An 18,073-nucleotide genomic window follows, 5' to 3' on the forward strand; every position below is an offset into this window, starting at 1 on the left:
CTCCCTTTCCAGGACTCTTTCTTAAGTGTACTGTTCTTCCCTAAGGCTAAAAATAAGCTAAAAACAGATTCCCCCTCCCCCCAACAAAGCCTTTTATTGTGGAATCCTACCCAAGTCCCACCCACATCCCACCCCAAGAACCTGTGAGGTATCTGACAAGTACAGAAGTAACACTTTCCTGGGCACAATGGGGGTAATTTTAATTCATTGTCACTCAGTGTGCATGTGTAGACAACTGTCCTAGCTGGTTTTGATGGGAATCAGAAGCCAGGATAGTAAGCCCCAAAATGAATAGGTCATCTTCTGAGGTCTCTTCCAGCCCTAATGTCTATGAAGTCTATGAAATCAGTTTATAGCCTGTAAGGCAAGGGTGTCTTATTCATCTGACCCTAGGGGGCAGGCCAGATGAGTGGCAGGGGCCATCCATGGTCTCACCCCCTCCCCTCTGCCCTTCCCTACATACCAGATCCAGCACCTGCTCCAGCCAGACTAGGGTGTGTGGTGAGGATCCCAGAGTGGCTGGCATGGGTGTTGTGTGGCCCAGTCTGGCCAGGAGTGTGCAGCCTGGGTGGCAGAGTGGTGCCCATCCAGTTGGACCATGCCATAAGTGGCACCCGCCCTGGGAACTGTGCTGCACATGGCACCTGTTTCAACTGGTCTGGGGCCTGAACTGCACATGGTGTCCACAGGCTGCAGCAGATGTTGCCAGCAATGCAATCTCAGAACTGCTGGGGCAGGTGCCTTGTGTGGTAGGCATCCTGGAATGGACACCGCATGTGGCACAGTCTGGCCAGGGTGAGCACCAAATGTGGCATGGCACCTGCTTTGGCCCAGCTGGGATCTGCACTACTAGCACCTGCCTGTGCTGTACGGTCCTGAAAAAGCCACATGTTGTGGCTGGTATGGGTCTGCTTAGACCCAGGGCAGCACAGGGACCGGATGGTGGGGCTCCATGGGCTAGATCTGGCCCAGAGGCTGTATGTTTACTATCCCCGCTCTAGGCCTGCCTGGCCATCTGTTGCCTGGTGGCCCATTAACATTGTAGAGTATATAGGCAAATTTCCATGGCTCTGGGTCCAAACACCTTTAACTTTTTATTTCCCATGGACAAGCTAGTCAGGGAAACAGGCATGCAACTTTACTATAACATAAAGCCTTATGAGCCAGAAATATTACAACAAGACCGTAGTCTTAAACAGGTTTAGTAATTTCTCTAGCCTTTCTTCTTTTGAGGCAATGGTTAGGGAATTCATATAATGAAATGGAAGCCAAGAAAAATCTGAATAAGAAGAGGTTCTGTTCTGTTAGCCAGCCAGGAGACTGGTAAGAGTAAGGAAGTGCAGTAACCAAGTTAACTGCAGGATTAGCAGTTGAAAGCAGGTCTTCCCATGGGCTTCTTAAATCATTTGAGGAGGAGAGGGTGAGGGGATTGACTGGGTTTCTTTGATGGGGAAAGGGCAAACATTTGCATGTGATAGTGGTATGACATCATCTTCTCCCACCTTGTGATTTTTGCATGATTTCCTTGCAGTATCCTTGGTATTATGAGGACTGGGGAGTACATGAGATTCCGCCTCTCCACCAGTGGATTTAAGCAGTCAGTGTGTGATCGAGGCTTCTATACCGGCCCCATCTGCAAGTTCTGGGCATTTTTGTTTGTCATGAGCAAAGTCCTGGAATTGGGTGAGTATAGAACCACTCTGGAATAGTCAAATGTGGTTCTAGCCTCTTGGCTTGAGAGTGGAGGCCTTTCCAGAGAGCCCCATCCTCCTATGTTAGCCAGGTATGAACTGAGCTACAGTGGGTCAGATAAAATAATACCATCATCCTGTGAGTTGGCAGGGCTAGAAAATCAATTTGGTTTGGGTTCTTCTGGCATAGGAAGGAGGTCTTGATGTAAAGATGCCAATTTGGAATTTGGGTTCAATTTCTGGCCTCGCATCACTATGTTTGAGGCAGGGATGGGTAAGCAAATACTGTCCAAGAGGTGATATGGCAACCCTCCATTAAGAGAGATGATGGTAATGTGAGAAGCAGGGGGCAACGGTCAGCTGTGTGTGCGGGCCTCTGATCCCATGCCTATAAGAAGGATGTATCCTTGGAACAGTTAAAATTAGAACCATTTGGAAATGTAATTGCAGTGCTTATCTGCCAAAAATGCCAGTTGTTGAAACTAAAATTGTCTGCAAGGATGTGCTGGGTTAAAAAGTGTCACTGAAGGTTTCCTCTGGTCAAACTGAAGAGAGAGACTGATCCCACCTTGGTATATGTAACAGTTGGTGCTTGAAGCCCTAGCCTGGGATGTGGAAGACCTGGGTGTGGGTCAGTATGCTCCAAATTAGGGATATCCAGGACTTGAACTGGGTGAGCGTAGTAAGCAATAGCTGGGTGTTTGTTCTGGGACACATCTCATAGGGCTTCTTCTGATGGGGCTGTTTCAGGCTATAAGGACACTGACTCTACAGTCTGGTGGTTAGAACACTTGTCTGGACTTAGGCAAGTTGACCTCTAGCCCCCACTCCAAATAGGTGGAGTTGGCGTGATCTCCCACATCCCAGATGAGTATCCCCCCCCACCAGCGGGCATTCAGCTAGGATGGGTTGCAGCTCTGACAAAGAGCTACAAACCATTTCTGGTTCATCCTGGTGCAAAATGAGGAATTTCTAGATAGGAATACCGTTGCCTGCCCAGTTCTCATTAACATTAGAATTGGACTTGTTTAAAATGCTGTGAATTGGGCTTCTGGGCTTATTTAAAATGCTGTGAATATTTCTGGCCAAATACACCCAGGGTCTTACAACTAGGCAGGTGGCCTAGAAACTGGCTGGGAAAACTTCCCAAAAGCTCCTGTAGCCAGAAAACATCTACTGGGGAAATCAGGATTTGGGGGAGGTCAATCAAGAGTAGCGGGATTCTTCTCAGTCTAGCCTGAGATATGACAGAGGCTTAACGTTTTGGCTTAACTGAACAATGTTCTGTCTCCCTCCTAAGGTGATACTGTGTTCATTGTTCTCCGGAAGCAAAAGCTCCTGTTCCTACACTGGTACCACCACATTACGGTGTTGGTGTACTCCTGGTATGCATATAAGGACACGGTGGCTGGTGGTGGCTGGTTCATGACCATGAATTATGGTGTCCATGCCTTCATGTACTCTTACTACACAGTGCGGGCAGCAGGCCTGAAGGTGCCCCGCTTACTGGCCATGGTGATCACCTTCTCACAGATCCTGCAGATGGTGATGGGCACCACTGTGACCATCTTGGCTTACTCCTGGATGCAGGATGAAAACTGCTACACCTCTTGGAGACAGATCTTCTGGTCGGCCATGTTGTACCTCAGCTACCTGGTGCTTTTCTGCCAGTTCTTCCGTGAGGCGTATTTTCGGGGAAGGGGCAAGACAAAAGGGGATTAAAGTTGGGGTCGTGGGGGGTTGTAGCTCTGGGTTTGGGGACTCTTACTTCATTTCTGTGGTTCTCTGAGAGGTGGGAAGTCTTGAGGGGGTGGGAGGAAGCTGCTCACTAAAAATATCTGCTGTTGGAGTCTTAGAAGACCCTGGTGTTTACCTCTGTGGGGGAGCTGCTCACCTGGCTATCTAGTCGGAGGCTGAGTGCTGGGGATGGTTTGGGAAAAGGCCAGCCATAGTAGGGGAAAGCTGGAAGACGGGTGTTGAAAACCCTTAATTGTGACGTTTTTCAGGTTGTCTTCCCTTGGCTCCCATCCTTCTGGGTCCCAGTCCCTCCCCTGCAGGATTCCAGTCTTCTGTCCTGTTCGAGGAGGAAAATCTTCCCTAGGGGAGAGGAGTCTGCTCCCTCCAGGGCGTGGTTTCATGGAAAGGGACGGTAGTGAATATGCTGAGCCTCTTGCACAGTTGCTGCCTAGCAGTTCTGCAGCCAGAAGTCAGCTCCTGTTGCCAATACAAGGAAGCCCCTTTCTGCTCACCAGCTTGTTGGTGCTGGAGGTTGCTGTATGAGGCAGGAGCAGTGGTTGCATTCAAATGGGAAATATTCCCATTTCCTCCAGTACTATAATCTGTCTCCTGTCATGGAGTAGGGTTGGGGAAACCACTAATATCTTGGTTCCCCTGTCTGATTTAAGGGCTTGGGGGAGCTTGAATTACTGACCTCAAGGCTTCCTTCTCACTCCAGCAAGCTGGTTTGGTTTGGCATTTGCTTTCCCTCCTAAATGACATGAAGGACCCCATTTCCTCCTGGGTTAATACTGTGAGTCCCGCTGGGATGAGGGGACTCTCTCCAGGTGATCCAGTGCTTATCTAAACTCCTTTCGCAGGGGCAAATGAAGATCCCACTCCATCTCCCATATGCTAACAGTGGGAGGGGGGTGGAATATGTAAAGCCCTGCATCTGCTGCAAAAAGCCAGAGTCCAAAGCAATTAGCTCAAAAATTGACCTTACCCCCAGGATGGTATCATTTAAGTCCCCATAAAATTCTCTTACCTGTGCTCACAACAGCACAAAAATGCCCATGCGTGGTGTTCTGGTTTAGACAGTGCCTCTCCGATATGAGCTACAAGAAAGTAATACTTTTCCCTTCCTTGACCTGGTGATTACCTCTGCTTTGAAACAGAGGATGGCCAGAGACTGTGGCATGCTGGACTGTGGTCTTGGAGCCCTTATTAAGACCCCCCTGAGATTGGAGGGGTGTTCCCTGAGTCAACTTTGGGTCAGTGCACTTGCTGCACTTCAAAATACTGCTGGCTGTTTGAATCTATGAGGAACCTCTCAGGTTTGGATGATGGCAGGGCTACTGATATACCTCGTCAGTGGTAGGAACTTCAAATTTACCCTCTTGCTGTGTTAGAGACTTGAGGATAGGACAAGGATCAAGGCATTCGGACACAGGTAGCTTATGGGCCCTTGGGCAAGTCGCTTCATCTCTCTGTGCATCAGCTCTGCACCTTTAAAATGGGGATGGGTCAGCCCTCCCTCCCAGGAGGGTGGAGATACAAAACTTTGAAGATGAATGTGATGCAAAACCAGGTCGCTGCAACCTGGTCTGCCCTGTTTCTGTGTTTTAGGGGCTTCATCTTCCAAGCAAAGCAGCTTATGAAATGGAGAAGGAGGCTGTGCAGGTGCAGAAAGGTCTTACCATGCTCTCGGACAGGGCTGAAGCCAAGGGAGCACAAAGCCAGGAAGCACTTTGCTCTGTTTTGCATTCCTCTAGTTAATTTGTGTAACATTCAAATCTCGCGTCTTCCTCCTAAAAGCCAGTGGTGAAGCCCCTTTTCCTTATGCCACACGCCCCCTCTGTAACCAAAGGTAACCAGTATCCTCACCCTTGTACAGGAAAAGATAACATAAATGTAGAAGAGCACTGATTTCATTTGCACAGGCAGGGCAACAAACCAGGAATGTGGGCCCTCCCCAGGATTAAGCTGCTGTCTTAAATGACGAAATCAGCTTGCTAATGCTTCGTCCTTTCTTGGCAACCTCTGCTGATTAAGCCTAGACTGAGGCAATGTAGCCTTTCCCAGCTGAATAGCCAAAGCTAAGGTCACCCCTTACTGATCTCAGCAGTTTAAACATGTATACTATGGATCAGTCTGGAACAGTGGTGCCCAACCTCTTCATCCTGTGTGCTAGGTGAGTGGGGCAGGGCTCATCTACATGCCAGGATCAGACCCTGGGGCCTGGCACCACCCCCTCCTAGCTCTCCACATGGCAGGCTTGGGGCCTGTGGCCCTGCACACTGAGATTGGGGCTTCTTGTGGTTCTGGAAATTTGGTAGTAGGGGAGCAGTGCTGCTATGGTCCTGCCACCAAATTTCTGAAACTACGGGGAGCCCTGTGGGTTGGATGATGCAGGGTTGCAGGCTGGATCTGGTCACAGGCGAGAGGTTGAGTACTCCTGGTCTAGTAGCAGTTGCAACTAAGAGGCTTGTCCTGCAATCTCACCCTGCTTCCCTCCTCCTTCCCTGGTGGTAAAAGGCCTATCCACCCAGGTGGAGCTCCCAGCTGCTAACATGGAGGTGCAGTTATTTGTTGCAAAGGCCTGCTGCCAGGTGCAGACTGGCCATTGAGCAGGACATGAATGCAATGCTAATTCATTTTTTTTCCCATGAATAACCCATTTCATTTACCAGATGCTACCTACAACCTGCCTCAGCAGCATTCTGTAAAACCCAGGTCTAGCCCGTCCCAGATTGTACAGGGCTGTGCACACGGTTTGAAAGCTGCTGTTGGAAGTTAGAGACGAGGAAGAGACAGCGTCTGCGTCTTGCAGGTTTGCTACAGCTGGGATTTGCAAAGCAGCCACTAGACAACAAAAAGCAAAGTTCTCTGGACCAGATGTATGTACTACTCAAAGCGCATCTGAAACAGTCACTATGTGATGTATAAATTTGGTTAATAAATGCATTTTTGTTACTCCTTTGTATCTGGCCTTTGTTCTGAATGACCACACCAGCAGAGCATTGACCAGCCACTGCTAAATCCCCAGTCTCCTCCTGCCCCTCTGTTCATCACATTTTTAATCCAGTTGCACCTTAAGGAGGAGTCAACCAGCCTAGCTGAGGAGCTGCAGCTGTGATAAGTTTGCTAATGAGGAAGTTAAAAACACAATGAAGCAGAGTGGTGGGAGAGCAGCAAGCTGAACTGTGTGGTGGGAAAGCTGGAGCTATAGAAACCTCCTTCCAGTGTCTGGAGTAGGACAACAGGTTGTGTTTATTTGCTTTCTTTGTAAAGACTTTAATGCTAGGGAGAGCTGAAAAACTGCTCAGGGAAAAGCCCCCAAGCAGCAGCCCACTTACATACTTGCTTGTGTCTCTTTTTCTTAGCTTGTTGCCCAATCAAATATTATCTTCCTAGAGATGCAAACCAGCAGAGGAACAGGAATAAAGTCTGGTAAATGTGGGATCAAAGCAAGCCAATTAAACCATAATTCCATAATTAGTGCTATCTGAAGCAAATTAGATCTTGCTCTCATTTCACAAAACCTAACTCCTGTATTGCAAAATCCCTATTCAAAACATATCCAAAGAGTGTAATTGATCTTCTTGCTCCTCACTGCTGTGGAAAAGCACACGCCATCCCTTAGTGCACAAGTGGCCAACCTGTGGCACATGTGCCATAAATATTGTGAGCAGCACCTGTGGCATGGAGCAGATCAGGCAGGGAGGACAGGGCAGGGAATAAAAAATAGGAAGGAAATCAGAGTAGCACTAGGAGGGTTAGGTCTAATTTGTGGCATGCCTCCGGCTGACCTATTGGTTTCTTCTGCATAGCGCTATTTTGAATGTTCCCCAGCACCGAGCCCTATACCAGGCCCACACAATCTGGCCTTTTTATGCTTTCTACCACTCCTGCTAATGAGTGAGGGCATACCACTGGTAAGGGAGGTGCCTGCAAAGTGAACATCTTTGGTCTCCCTGAGATGCATGTCACCTCATTATGGTAAATGCACTCCTTGCCACCATTTTATGGTCTCTGGCTCTGCAATCTGGAGAAAAATAAACAAAAAAATAACTCATGGGCGGATTTGGTTAGATATTGAATTTTATCCTTGATTTTTTGAGCTGGGCTCAAGGAATTGATAAGGTAAGGAAGAATGAGTTGAGAATGGCATATGAGCTGATCCATGCCCACCCAGTCAAGGGCAGTCTTATGTAATGAATTCCAGTAAGGTCCTGAAAAGACCTTAAAATTTTGTGATGCAAGTCAATCAAGTAAAACTGCTGGAGAGATTTATATTAAAAGGGCAAGATGGCTATAAATATTTGCTAGTATTTGCCAAGTGTGTAAGTGCTAGTATTTACCAGTTGGATTCCCACTCCTACATGGGCTTGGAACAGTCTAATTCAAGTTAATTGCCATTTAAACCTCATGAGTAAACAACTGTCCCACCCCTTTTAATCTCAGACTAACCAGCCGCAGATTAAACCAGTTGCCTATTTTTTACTAGAAGATGGATTTAGGGACAAAGCCTTTTATTTTGGGAGAGGTGAGGATTTCTTAAAATCTTGCAGTTGTATAAGCCTGTGGGAATGGGAGTACACATTAATTTTAGGCTGCCACTGGAGCTCTTAACTCCTGGACTATATACACATTAACATCTGAATCTAATTTTAAGCACACTCTGGGCATTTTAAAGTTGAGCCACTCCAGGACAAGTTTCTCTCTGATCCATGTTACCCAGTTTGTGTTGCGTTAATCCAGGGGTGAGCAAAATGTGGCTCGTGGGCGAGATGCAGCCCGCCAGGCCATTCTATCTGGCCCACAGGGCCCATAAACAATTTAGAAAATTAATATTTATCTGTCCCTAGCTGCCTGTCATGTGGCCCTTGATGGCTTGCCAAAACTTAGTAAGTGGCCCTCCACCCAAAATAATTGTCCACCCCTGCATTAATCTGTGGCCACTGCCCACAGATGAGTTGTCCAAATTGCAGTCCTCCAGCATCCCAGGATGCCTTGTCCCCTTTCCCATCCTCCTGTTCTATGTGGACACATTCTCCACCACCTGAACTTTACTGATCAAGGGGTGGTTCTGGCACTAAGTCAACTCCCCTTCTTGCCCCAGCCAGAGCTCCTAGTTAGGCCCTTCCACACAAGCCTTCTAGTGGCAAATCACAGCTGTGCAGGTGGGGCCAGTCAGAGGTGGCTTTTAGCCTTAAGGCGTGACTGCTCCAGTCTCCAGCTAGGACTATCATAGAATCATCAAATCAATGAGTTGGAAGGGATCTAGACAGATCATTGAGTCTTACCCCCTGCCATGAGCAGGAAGGAGCACTGGGGATGGCAGGGGTCATAAGACCCCAGCCAGGTGCCTGTCCAGTCTCCTCTTGAAGATCTCCAGGGAAGGTGAGAGCACCACCTCTCTGGGAAGCCTGTTCCAGGCTCTGGCCACCCTTACCGTGAAGTAGTTCTTCCTAATATCTAACCTAAACCTATCCTCCCTTAGCTTGTGGCCATTGCTCCTGGTGACTCCAAGGGGGGCCCTGGTGAACAGACTTTCCCCGAGTCCCTGCTGGTGGCCCCTGATAAAGTTGTAGGCAGCCACAAGATGCCCCCTCGGTCTCCTCTTGCAGAGACTGAAGAGATTCAGGTCCCTCAGCCTCTCCCCAACCATATGAGTGGCTTCCTCTGGACCCTCTCCAAGTTCGCCATATCCCTCTTGAAGTGCGTTGCCCAGAACTGGACACAGGACTCCAGCTGCGGCCTGACCAGCGCTGCGTAGAGGGGGAGCAAGACCTCTCTGGACCTGTTAGCGATGCCCCTGTTGATGCAAGACAGGGTGCAGTTGGCTCTGCCTATTGTTTCATAGCATTTGCAACTCATATTCATCCTGGAGTCAATCCTCACTCCAAGATCCCTCTCTGCCTCTGTGCTGCTGAGAAGGGCAGCCCCTAACCTATAACCATAATGCTGGTTCCCTCTCCCCAGGTGCAGCACCCTGCACTTGTCCTTGTTGAACCGCATCCTGTTCAGATCCGCCCACTTCTCCAACCTATCCAGGTCTGCCTGGATGTGGTCCCTGCCTGCTGGTGTATTCACTTTACCCCACAGCTTGGTGTCATCAGCGAACTTGAACAAGGTGCTCTCCACACCCTCATCCAGGTCACTAATGAAGATGCTGAACAGCACCGGCCCAAGGACTGAGTCCTGGGAGACTCCGCTGCCCACACCCTCCCAGGTCGACATCGACCCATCCACCACCAGAACTGCTTAACACTTGAGCAGCTCAAAGTGCAACATATAATAAGGCGCTTAATTCCGATATATCACTGTTCCGTGGGTGTGATAAATCAGACTGTTCTGTAGGTATGGATCACTTAACCTCTCCTTCTTGATGCAGTGCTAATCCATTTTGTATCAGGTGATTGCAAACCCTTGTACTGTCAGAGGTCATTGACATATTTTAGAGAAACTTGTGAAGGGCCTGTGCAAGAGGGATCCATCTGTGTAATGGCTGAAAACTCATTCCTAAGGTAAAATAACAATAAGGTGGATAGCTGCCTACACATATGTCAGGGGTGAACACCAGGATCTAGGGGAGCAGCTCTTCAGAAAGGTAGCCCTTGGGAGGACAAGGTCCAATGGGCACAAGTTAGTCAAGGAAAAGTTTACGTGAGACAAGAAAAAACTTTTCCATCTGGGTAACTAGAATCTGGAACACATACTCAGTAGAGGTGGTGCAATCCCTGGCAGTGTTCATGAGGCTGGACAAGCACCTCATTGAGCCCATTTGAGCCTAATTGCCTCCTGCCCATAGCAGGGGACTGGACTTGATGATCTTACAGGTCCTTTCTGGTCTTTTTGATTCTATGATTCTGTAAGAAGAAGGCTGCAGCAATGAGGGAGCCCCTAATAAGCCTCCATATGGCCATTACTGTCAGAGCACTAAGTCTACTAAAACTATGGATGTTGCTGCCCTGTAGGAGTCTGATCTGGAAAGTGTGGGCCTTGACCAGATGAAGACTAGGAAACATAAGGTACACAGGTAACAACAATGCATAAGTACCAGCTTTCACAGAACAATCCAGGACGTGGGCTGGGGCTTGCCACAGGTCACTGGCAGCAGTAGTCTATGCCAGTAAGTAGTGGTGTGGCACTACATCAATTATACTTAGCTCTGCTGATAGCATCATGCAACACCCTCCTCTATTAACTTTCCAGGGATGCGAAATGTTGGCTAAGATATCACCACTTTTCAACCTACAGGTGCAAAAGTCAGGTTTCAGGGCCTCTGTGGGCACAGCTGGGGACAGTCCCAGAAAATTTGGGACAACTGGTTGCTTTCATTTGCTGTTAGCTGAGGGATACAAACTTTGTTTTTCAAGGTGGGTTCACCCTTCTCAAAGTAAAGAAAAAGAGCTTATACTTGGTCCATGACAAAACCTTGTCTTTGCCCATTCTGAAACCAAGAAACATTTGTGGGGCAATAGTATATGTAAAAAAGAGAATGCAAAAACCCTCCCTAGTTACCTTTCGAAAGTCTGCAGCTCATTAAACAAAAGAACAGTGGGTTGTAAAAGAGACACCTACTACTGACTTGCACCACCTCTGGCCCGCCTTAGGAAGCACCTCAGTGTGCACTACGGTACATGCTAAGTCTGATGTGATGCTTCTGTCTTGGAGCAGCTCCAGGCTTGTGCCTACAAGCTCTCTGTCTTGGACAGGCTCATGCCTTGAGCCATGGTAGATACCTGCATTCTGGGGCTTAGAATGCATGGAGCAGCTGTGCCACTTCCCTGCAACACTCTAGCACAGTCCAGGAGCAGATAGACATGCCTTCACTTTATAGTTGAACCCACAATGACAATAGAAAACCTGATGCCTGTTACATAGGAAAGGTGTCATCAGTCCAAGGTGGAAAAGGGCTCTCTATCCAGCTATATATTGTATTAAGTACAAGGTGAAAAGTGCTGTGCTATTTGGGTTAACATAAGTAAAACGTAACCAAATAGAATTTTAAAAAAACCAATCCCAACTGGGAAAACAGCCCCCAGGAGCTCCGGCAGCTCCCCAATAATATGGCTGCTGGGACATAGTACTATGAACCGGCCAGGCTTGGGAGAGGACGTCATGGCATCCAGAGGCAGATTCCAGCTGTAGCCCCCAAGGTCTGGAACAGCCTGCCATTGGAGGTGGTTCAAGCACCTACATTGAACACCTTCAAGAGCAAATTGGATGCTTATCTTGCTGGGATCCTATGAGCCCAGCTGACTTCCTGCCCCTGGGGCAGGGGGCTGGACTCGGTGATCTTCCAGCCCTAACGTCTATGAAATCTATGAAATCTATTCCTGAGCCTCTGTCACCAGGGGCGTTTGCTGTATGATAGGCCTGTGCGAGTCGGCAGCTAGCTGATCTGGCTTCAAATCTGGCCACTTTGGGATGGCCATGATCTGATCTGGAGCTCCGGACTGGGTTTCTGCCTCAGTCCGGCCGAAGCGGCTCCAAAGCTTCAGAGCCACCTCAGAGATCGGACCATAGGATATAACGGGGGAATCAATGAAATATCTATAATGTTGTTTTTTGTCTGATTTGGATGAAACTTGCAGAGTTGGTAGCCTCTTCTGAGAGCATGAAATCTGCCAGGTTTCAAGAAGATTGGTGCAAGGGTTTGGGAGGAACTGTACCCCAAATTCTTGAAAGCTGAACTCCTGTTACGTCTATATGTTACAACATAGGGCTGTCAAAACTGCAGGGAATGGTAGCTCTTACTGAGGCCACAAAGCCTGCCAAGTTTCAGGAAGATCGGTGCAGGGGTTTGGGGGGAACTGCCCCTCAAGCTGTGGAAAAGCAAAACTCATGCCGTGGGTGACACTACGTGCGTTAAGGCACAGTGGGGTGACAGCTGCAGGCCTGCTAGCCCCTGCTGAGGCCACGATGCCTGCCAACTGTGGAGGAGATCGGTGCAGGGGGGCTCTGGGGCCCTGCACCCCTGGCTGCTGACAGACAAAACTCGTGCCAAGACCATGTCTGTCCTGGGGCAGTTGATTGTCTGTATTGATGCTTTCCTCCCCTTAGCCTGGTTTTGTAGGTGCTAATTGATGGCAATTAACTAGCTACATTAGCTAGGTCCTGTGTATTGAGCTGGTCCCTGAGTGAATCATGATTAATTGGTAACTGGTAACACAGTAGCTTAGCAGCCAGGCCTGCAGCAGCCTCTCTCATGTCCCAAGACAGACATGGTCAGTCCCACAAGCACCCATGGCACGAGTTCTGCCTGTCAGCAGCTAGGGGTGAAGGGCCCCAGAGCCCCACAGGACCGATCTCCTCGACAGCTGGCAGGCATCATGGCCTTAGCAGGGGCCACCATCCCTGCAGCTGTCACCCCTCTGCGCCTTAACACGCATAGTGTTACTCATGGCATGAGTTTTGCTTGTCCACAGCTTGAGGGGCAGTTCCCCCCAAACCCCTGCACTGATCTTCTTGAAACGTGGCAGGCTCCAAACTGCTCCAGGAAGCCGAACGAGGCAGTGCTTCGACCTGGACATGCTGCTTTGGACCCCGAAGTGTCTGAAGCTTCTCCAGATCTGAAACTGTTTCTGAAGCCTTGCGCAGCCCTATGGTATGAATCACTGGGTGAGTTGCTTTTGGACTTGATAGCTTGTCCCAATGGCTGCAGGGCAGGACAGTGATGCTAACTGGGGAAATTGTGGCATCCCCTTCATTGGGTGTTTGCAAGAAGAAGCTAGAGAGGCATCTGCCTGTAATGTGTTAGGAATAGCCTACCCTACATTTGTGCAGAGGGTGGACTAAATCAGCGTTTCTCAACCTGTGAGTCACAAGACTATTTCAGAGGCTCATGAACAAGTGCCAGAAAAAAGGGCCAAAGCGGGGGTTTCCTCCTGCAAGCTGGCAGAGTTCCAGCCTGCAGGTGGCTGCTTGGGGCATGGCAGGCAGGGTCGTGGGAGCAGCCCCAGCAGCTGGATGAAGGTAAGTGTATGGGGAGCAGGGGTTGCCGGGCCAGGGCTGGGGGGCTGTTGGGTTGGGAAGGGCTCTGTGTGTGTGAGTGTGTGTGTGTGTGTGTGTGTGTGTGTGTGTGTGTGGAGGGGATGCTTCTTCTCATAGGGGGGTCACTTGTCAAATGGAGCGGTAGTCAGAGTTGCTAACTGGTCTCCATAAAAATAGGATAATTTATTTATCTGTTGATAAGCATAAATTTGCGTGGGACAGCTGGGTACATGACATGCTTCTGCTTAAGCTATTGCAGCAAGTTTCTCAGCCAGGTGCTGTTAGCCTATTCAGCACTGATCAGCCTTGCCCCAAATTGTCACCTCTGCTTTGGTCTGGCAGTAGAGCATCTCCTCCCCTATGCATGCTGTGCCCAAGTAGAGTCTAGAAGAGGTTGTCATGGTTAGCCAAACAACATGCAGGAGGCACAGCACGTCGAATTTCTGACTCTGAACGTATGAGGATAAACTCTGCTGAGTGGGGAAAATTAATGAGTTGCACAATGATTCCGGACCAAGAACAGATGGACAAAAACTGGTCAAGGATAAAGCTGAACTGGAAATTAGATTGCTTTGGTGATTAGAAAACTTCAAGTTCTAGAGCAGCTTTCTGGCTTGAGCAGTGGGACCTGCTTTTAAGAAGGAATTTCAGCAGATTATGAAAGGGATTATTGTGTGACCCAGTGTCATAGCTGATCCCTTCCAGCCCCATGTATTGGAAGCATTTCTGTCCTTCTTACTAGCCCGCTCAGCAGGAAAATTCCAAGACTGGACAGGAGCAGCAGATATCATCACCAGATAGGGCTCTTTCCAAATGTCCAGAGTGCCAGGCTAGGCAAATGCTGTCTTAAACTGACCTAAGAAACAGCTGCAGTTGGGGGATGGAGCAAGCAGCCTGCCATTTCCCACTAGTCTGAATCTCATAGTTGGTATACTTGAAGCTTGGAGTCATGAGATTGGGCTAGCACTCAGCTTTTGCTTTACTGCTGCATGCTGTGCATGTGGATCTGATAACATGAAATGAGAGGTCCAAAAACCTCTACATGTAATTTCTATGTTCTTGATTTTTAAGCCAATCTCATAACACATGGAACCTGATTCACTAATTTCTGAAAACTTGGATGTGGTGACACTGGGCTGATTTTAAAGGCAAAACACAGGTGAATTAGTACAGCTATTCAGGCTTTACCCACCACACTTTTCTATAAATGCTGTGAAGCATGCTAAATTTGGGCATACAAATGTGGCTGCTTCAGGAGTCTGGAACAGGTGAAAGCTATACCTTGAATGTAGCAGTCTGCTACTGAATGTAGGCAGGCTTCAGCACTGGAATCTTAGATTCCAGGGTTGAAAGGGACCTCAAAGGTCTTCTGGTCCAACCTCTGCACAAGTGCAGGATTGCTACTCCTAAACCAACCCAGTGTTTATCTAACCTCTTCTTGAAAACCTTCAGTGAAAGAGATTCTGCAACTTTCCTCCGTAACTTCTCTCAGCAGTCTGTCCCAGAATCTTGCTGTTCTAAGAGCAAGAAAGTTTTTTTTTCCTGATATCTAATTTAAACCTACTTCGCTACAATTTGAATCCATTTCTTCATGTCCTGCCATCTGCGTCAAAGAAGAAAAGTTGTTCTCCCCCCATTCTACGGCTCTGGCTGTAAAATAATTAAGTGCTCAGGAGTAGGAAAATTATTTTTGTGGTGGATATACAGGAGTGACTGAGGAGGCACTCAGCCAATCTTTAAGAAAAGGAAAAAGAAGCATTTGAGGAATTATAGACCAGTCAGTTTGACCTCAATACTTGGAAAAATTGTGCAGCAGGTCATCAAGGAATCTATTTTGAAGTCTCTTGAGGAAAACATGGCAATTAGGAACAGGATTCAACAAAATCAAGTCATGCCTGACCAACTTGATTTCCTTCTATGACAAGGTGATGGACTCCATGGATGGAGAGCAGTGCATGTGAAATACTTCAGTTTTCACAAGACTTTCAAAATTGTCTCCCATGACATTCTCACTAGTAAGCTAAGATAACAGTCTAGGTCAGGGTAGCAACCTACAGCCTGCAGACCCAATGCAGCCTGCAGAGCCCCAGGGCTTTACCTATGTCTGTCCTCATGCTGGGACTAAGCAACTAGGCCAAAGCTGGGCAACTTCCATTTGTGCCTGTGCTTCCCCTGCTATCTAGCCTCTTCCCCTGGCTGTGGCATGCACACAGCTTTTAGCCTATGTGGAGCTGCATGGGGGCCAGGCAGCTGGAAACTCCATCCCTGTTGCTGCTTCTCCCTCCCCTCTCCCCCTTTCTTCCCACCTCTTCCAGCTATGGCACAGAAGCACCAAGGGTGCAAGGGCAGCTTCCAGCTACCCAGCCCTTGCACAGTTCTCCACCAAGTGGTAGCTATACCCATGCCAGGGCTAGGGCGTGGGGGCAGGGACTGGGAGAAGTAGCAGCTGCCTGGCCCTGGCACAAGTGCAGGCAAAGCTTCCCACTGCTGACACATCACAGAAGCCACCTGGCCTGTGACAGACTGGAGCCAGGTTGTTCCAGCCTGTAGCTTGAAATGGTTGCCAGTCTAGATGGAACTGCTGTAAGGTGGATACATAACTGGTTGGATCATCATACTCAAAGAATAGTCACCAGTGGCTCCATGTCTAATAGCTACAAGGTATTGAGTGGGGTCCCTTAGGGGTCTGTCTGGGGTCCAGTGTTATTTAATATCTTCATCAATGATGTGAAGGAGAGTATTGAACACATTTGGCAAATTTGCAGATGACAATAAGCTGGGTGAAGCTGCAGACACTGGAGGACAGGATTCAGAATGACCTTGATAAACTGGAGAAATGATCTAAAATTAATTGAATTAAATTCAGTAAGGTCAAGTGTAAGGTCCTGTGCTTGGAACATAACAATCACACACACAAATACAGAATGGAGAGTGACTAGTTTGGCTACAGCATTAAGGAAAGGACAAATAGATAGATACAGATAGATAGATATATCTTTAAATACAACTAAGTCTCTTTATATGGAGGTAGGCCAGGACAGGAATAGCCTCCTTCCTTACTAGCGAGAACTGGAGAATAAGTGGCCTCTAAAGGCAGAATCTTTCCTGCTGAGTGGCACTGTGCTATGTGCCATAGCCCAAAAAGCCAGCCATCAGCACTGTGAATGTATATTCAATGAGGCCTAGATAAATGGAAGGACAGATACAACTAGATCTATCTTGCTTAAGGATGGGTGGGTGCAGTGGGGGGGTGTAGACATTCACTCGCTCTAGAGCAGAGTAAACAAAGGTTGGTAAGTGGAGATGTGACAGGAGGCAGAGTGTGCAGGGTGCACAAGTCAGAGTTTGCTTCTTTAACTGTAAAGAAAGGCAGAGGCCTTAAATTTTGCTACTAACAAACTGTCACTCAGTATTTTTTCACATTTTTCCCCATGTGCCAGCCACCATCCTGACTTCTGCTCGTTCTCACAGCACGTGTGGTTCCTTGGGCAAATATTGTTTGACTCTGGCATTTAGTTCTACATGCCTTTCTGCCTCAGGTCTTTGTCTTCTTGTAGGATCTTGTTTTTTCATTCATTTCTCGTATCAGATCTGCTCTCTGCTATCTGGGACCTTCAGGCGTGACTGGGTGGCTTCTGTTGTAAACCTATAAAAATGGTGTTCAGACCCACATAAAACTCTTCTCTACAGGGTCTCTGATTTTAAAAACAAGTCTTTCAAATGTTTTATTTTTATCTGATGAGCATCACTCTTCATTTTCATGGAATTTCAGAGTTCTATGTCTCTAGTGGAGTTTACTAAGCACTAATTCACTCCTCGAATGCATTGAAAGCTGCTAGTGTCAGAGATAAGCCACCTTCCGAATGTCATTGTATTGGTACTCACTGGGCATGTCTACATGAGCATTTATGCCAGTTTAATTTACTGTGCAGTAAATTACTGCACAGTAAGCAGGAATAGGCTGGCATCTACAGATGCAGGCATTAAAGTTAGTCCCAAGTTGGTCCACTAACCAACTAAAGTTAGTTCCTAGTCAGTGTTACTGCACACACTGTCTACATACACTTTGTTACTACACAGTAAGGCATCTACACGTGCTTCATGGTACAGTAACTAATCAGACATCAATTTGATACCTGCATGATGCACTGCACAGTATGGGCTCAAGTTGGCATAAGCTGGCATATTTACTGTGCAGTACAGGCATGTATGTGTAGATGCACCTCCATATTGTACAGTAATTTCAGTTACTGTGCAGTAAATGAGTATGTGTAGATGCATGCACTATGTGCAGATGTAGCGAGAATCACTGCTTGCAGTTTCTTTGGTGGTCCTTCAGATGCCAGAGAATTTCAGCCACAGTGAAACTTTTAGTTGATCCAGTTTTCTCTTAAGATGGTTTTATTTTTTTTAATTTACTTCAAATACTATGTGGTAGTGTTCAGGAATCCCTCTGGCGCAAAGCATTTGACAAAGGTCTGGTCCCTTCAGTGTCTGGCTTCCAGGTGGTTCTGAGCTATATAGCATGAGACTCCTAGGACAGTTCCCCAGAGTAACCATTCCAGTGACACCCTTCCAAAATGTGCGTGTCCATAGCTCCTTTACCTGGAGGTATGTCTCCTTGCACTGCCATAGCTTAGTGATTTGTCACATGCACTTAA

The 18,073-nt window shown here is 47.8% G+C and overlaps 1 protein-coding gene across 1 annotated transcript in view; it reads left to right on the forward strand.

Annotated features, from left to right (window-relative positions):
* Positions 1-6,383, forward strand: part of ELOVL3 (ELOVL fatty acid elongase 3) — a 29,934-nt gene extending 23,551 nt beyond the window's left edge. Inside the window, exons 3-4 of the mRNA XM_090058116.1 lie at positions 1,532-1,683; positions 2,992-6,383. Of these exons, the coding sequence (XP_089914242.1) occupies positions 1,532-1,683; positions 2,992-3,413 (574 nt within the window). The 3' untranslated portion in view covers positions 3,414-6,383. The remainder of the gene's footprint in view (positions 1-1,531; positions 1,684-2,991) is intronic.
* Positions 6,384-18,073: the final 11,690 nt, after the last annotated feature.

The sequence above is a fragment of the Crocodylus siamensis genome, chromosome 7, assembly GCF_052110815.1.
Source record: "Crocodylus siamensis isolate JL-2025a chromosome 7, ASM5211081v1, whole genome shotgun sequence".
In the NCBI taxonomy this organism is placed as follows: Eukaryota; Metazoa; Chordata; order Crocodylia; family Crocodylidae; genus Crocodylus; species Crocodylus siamensis.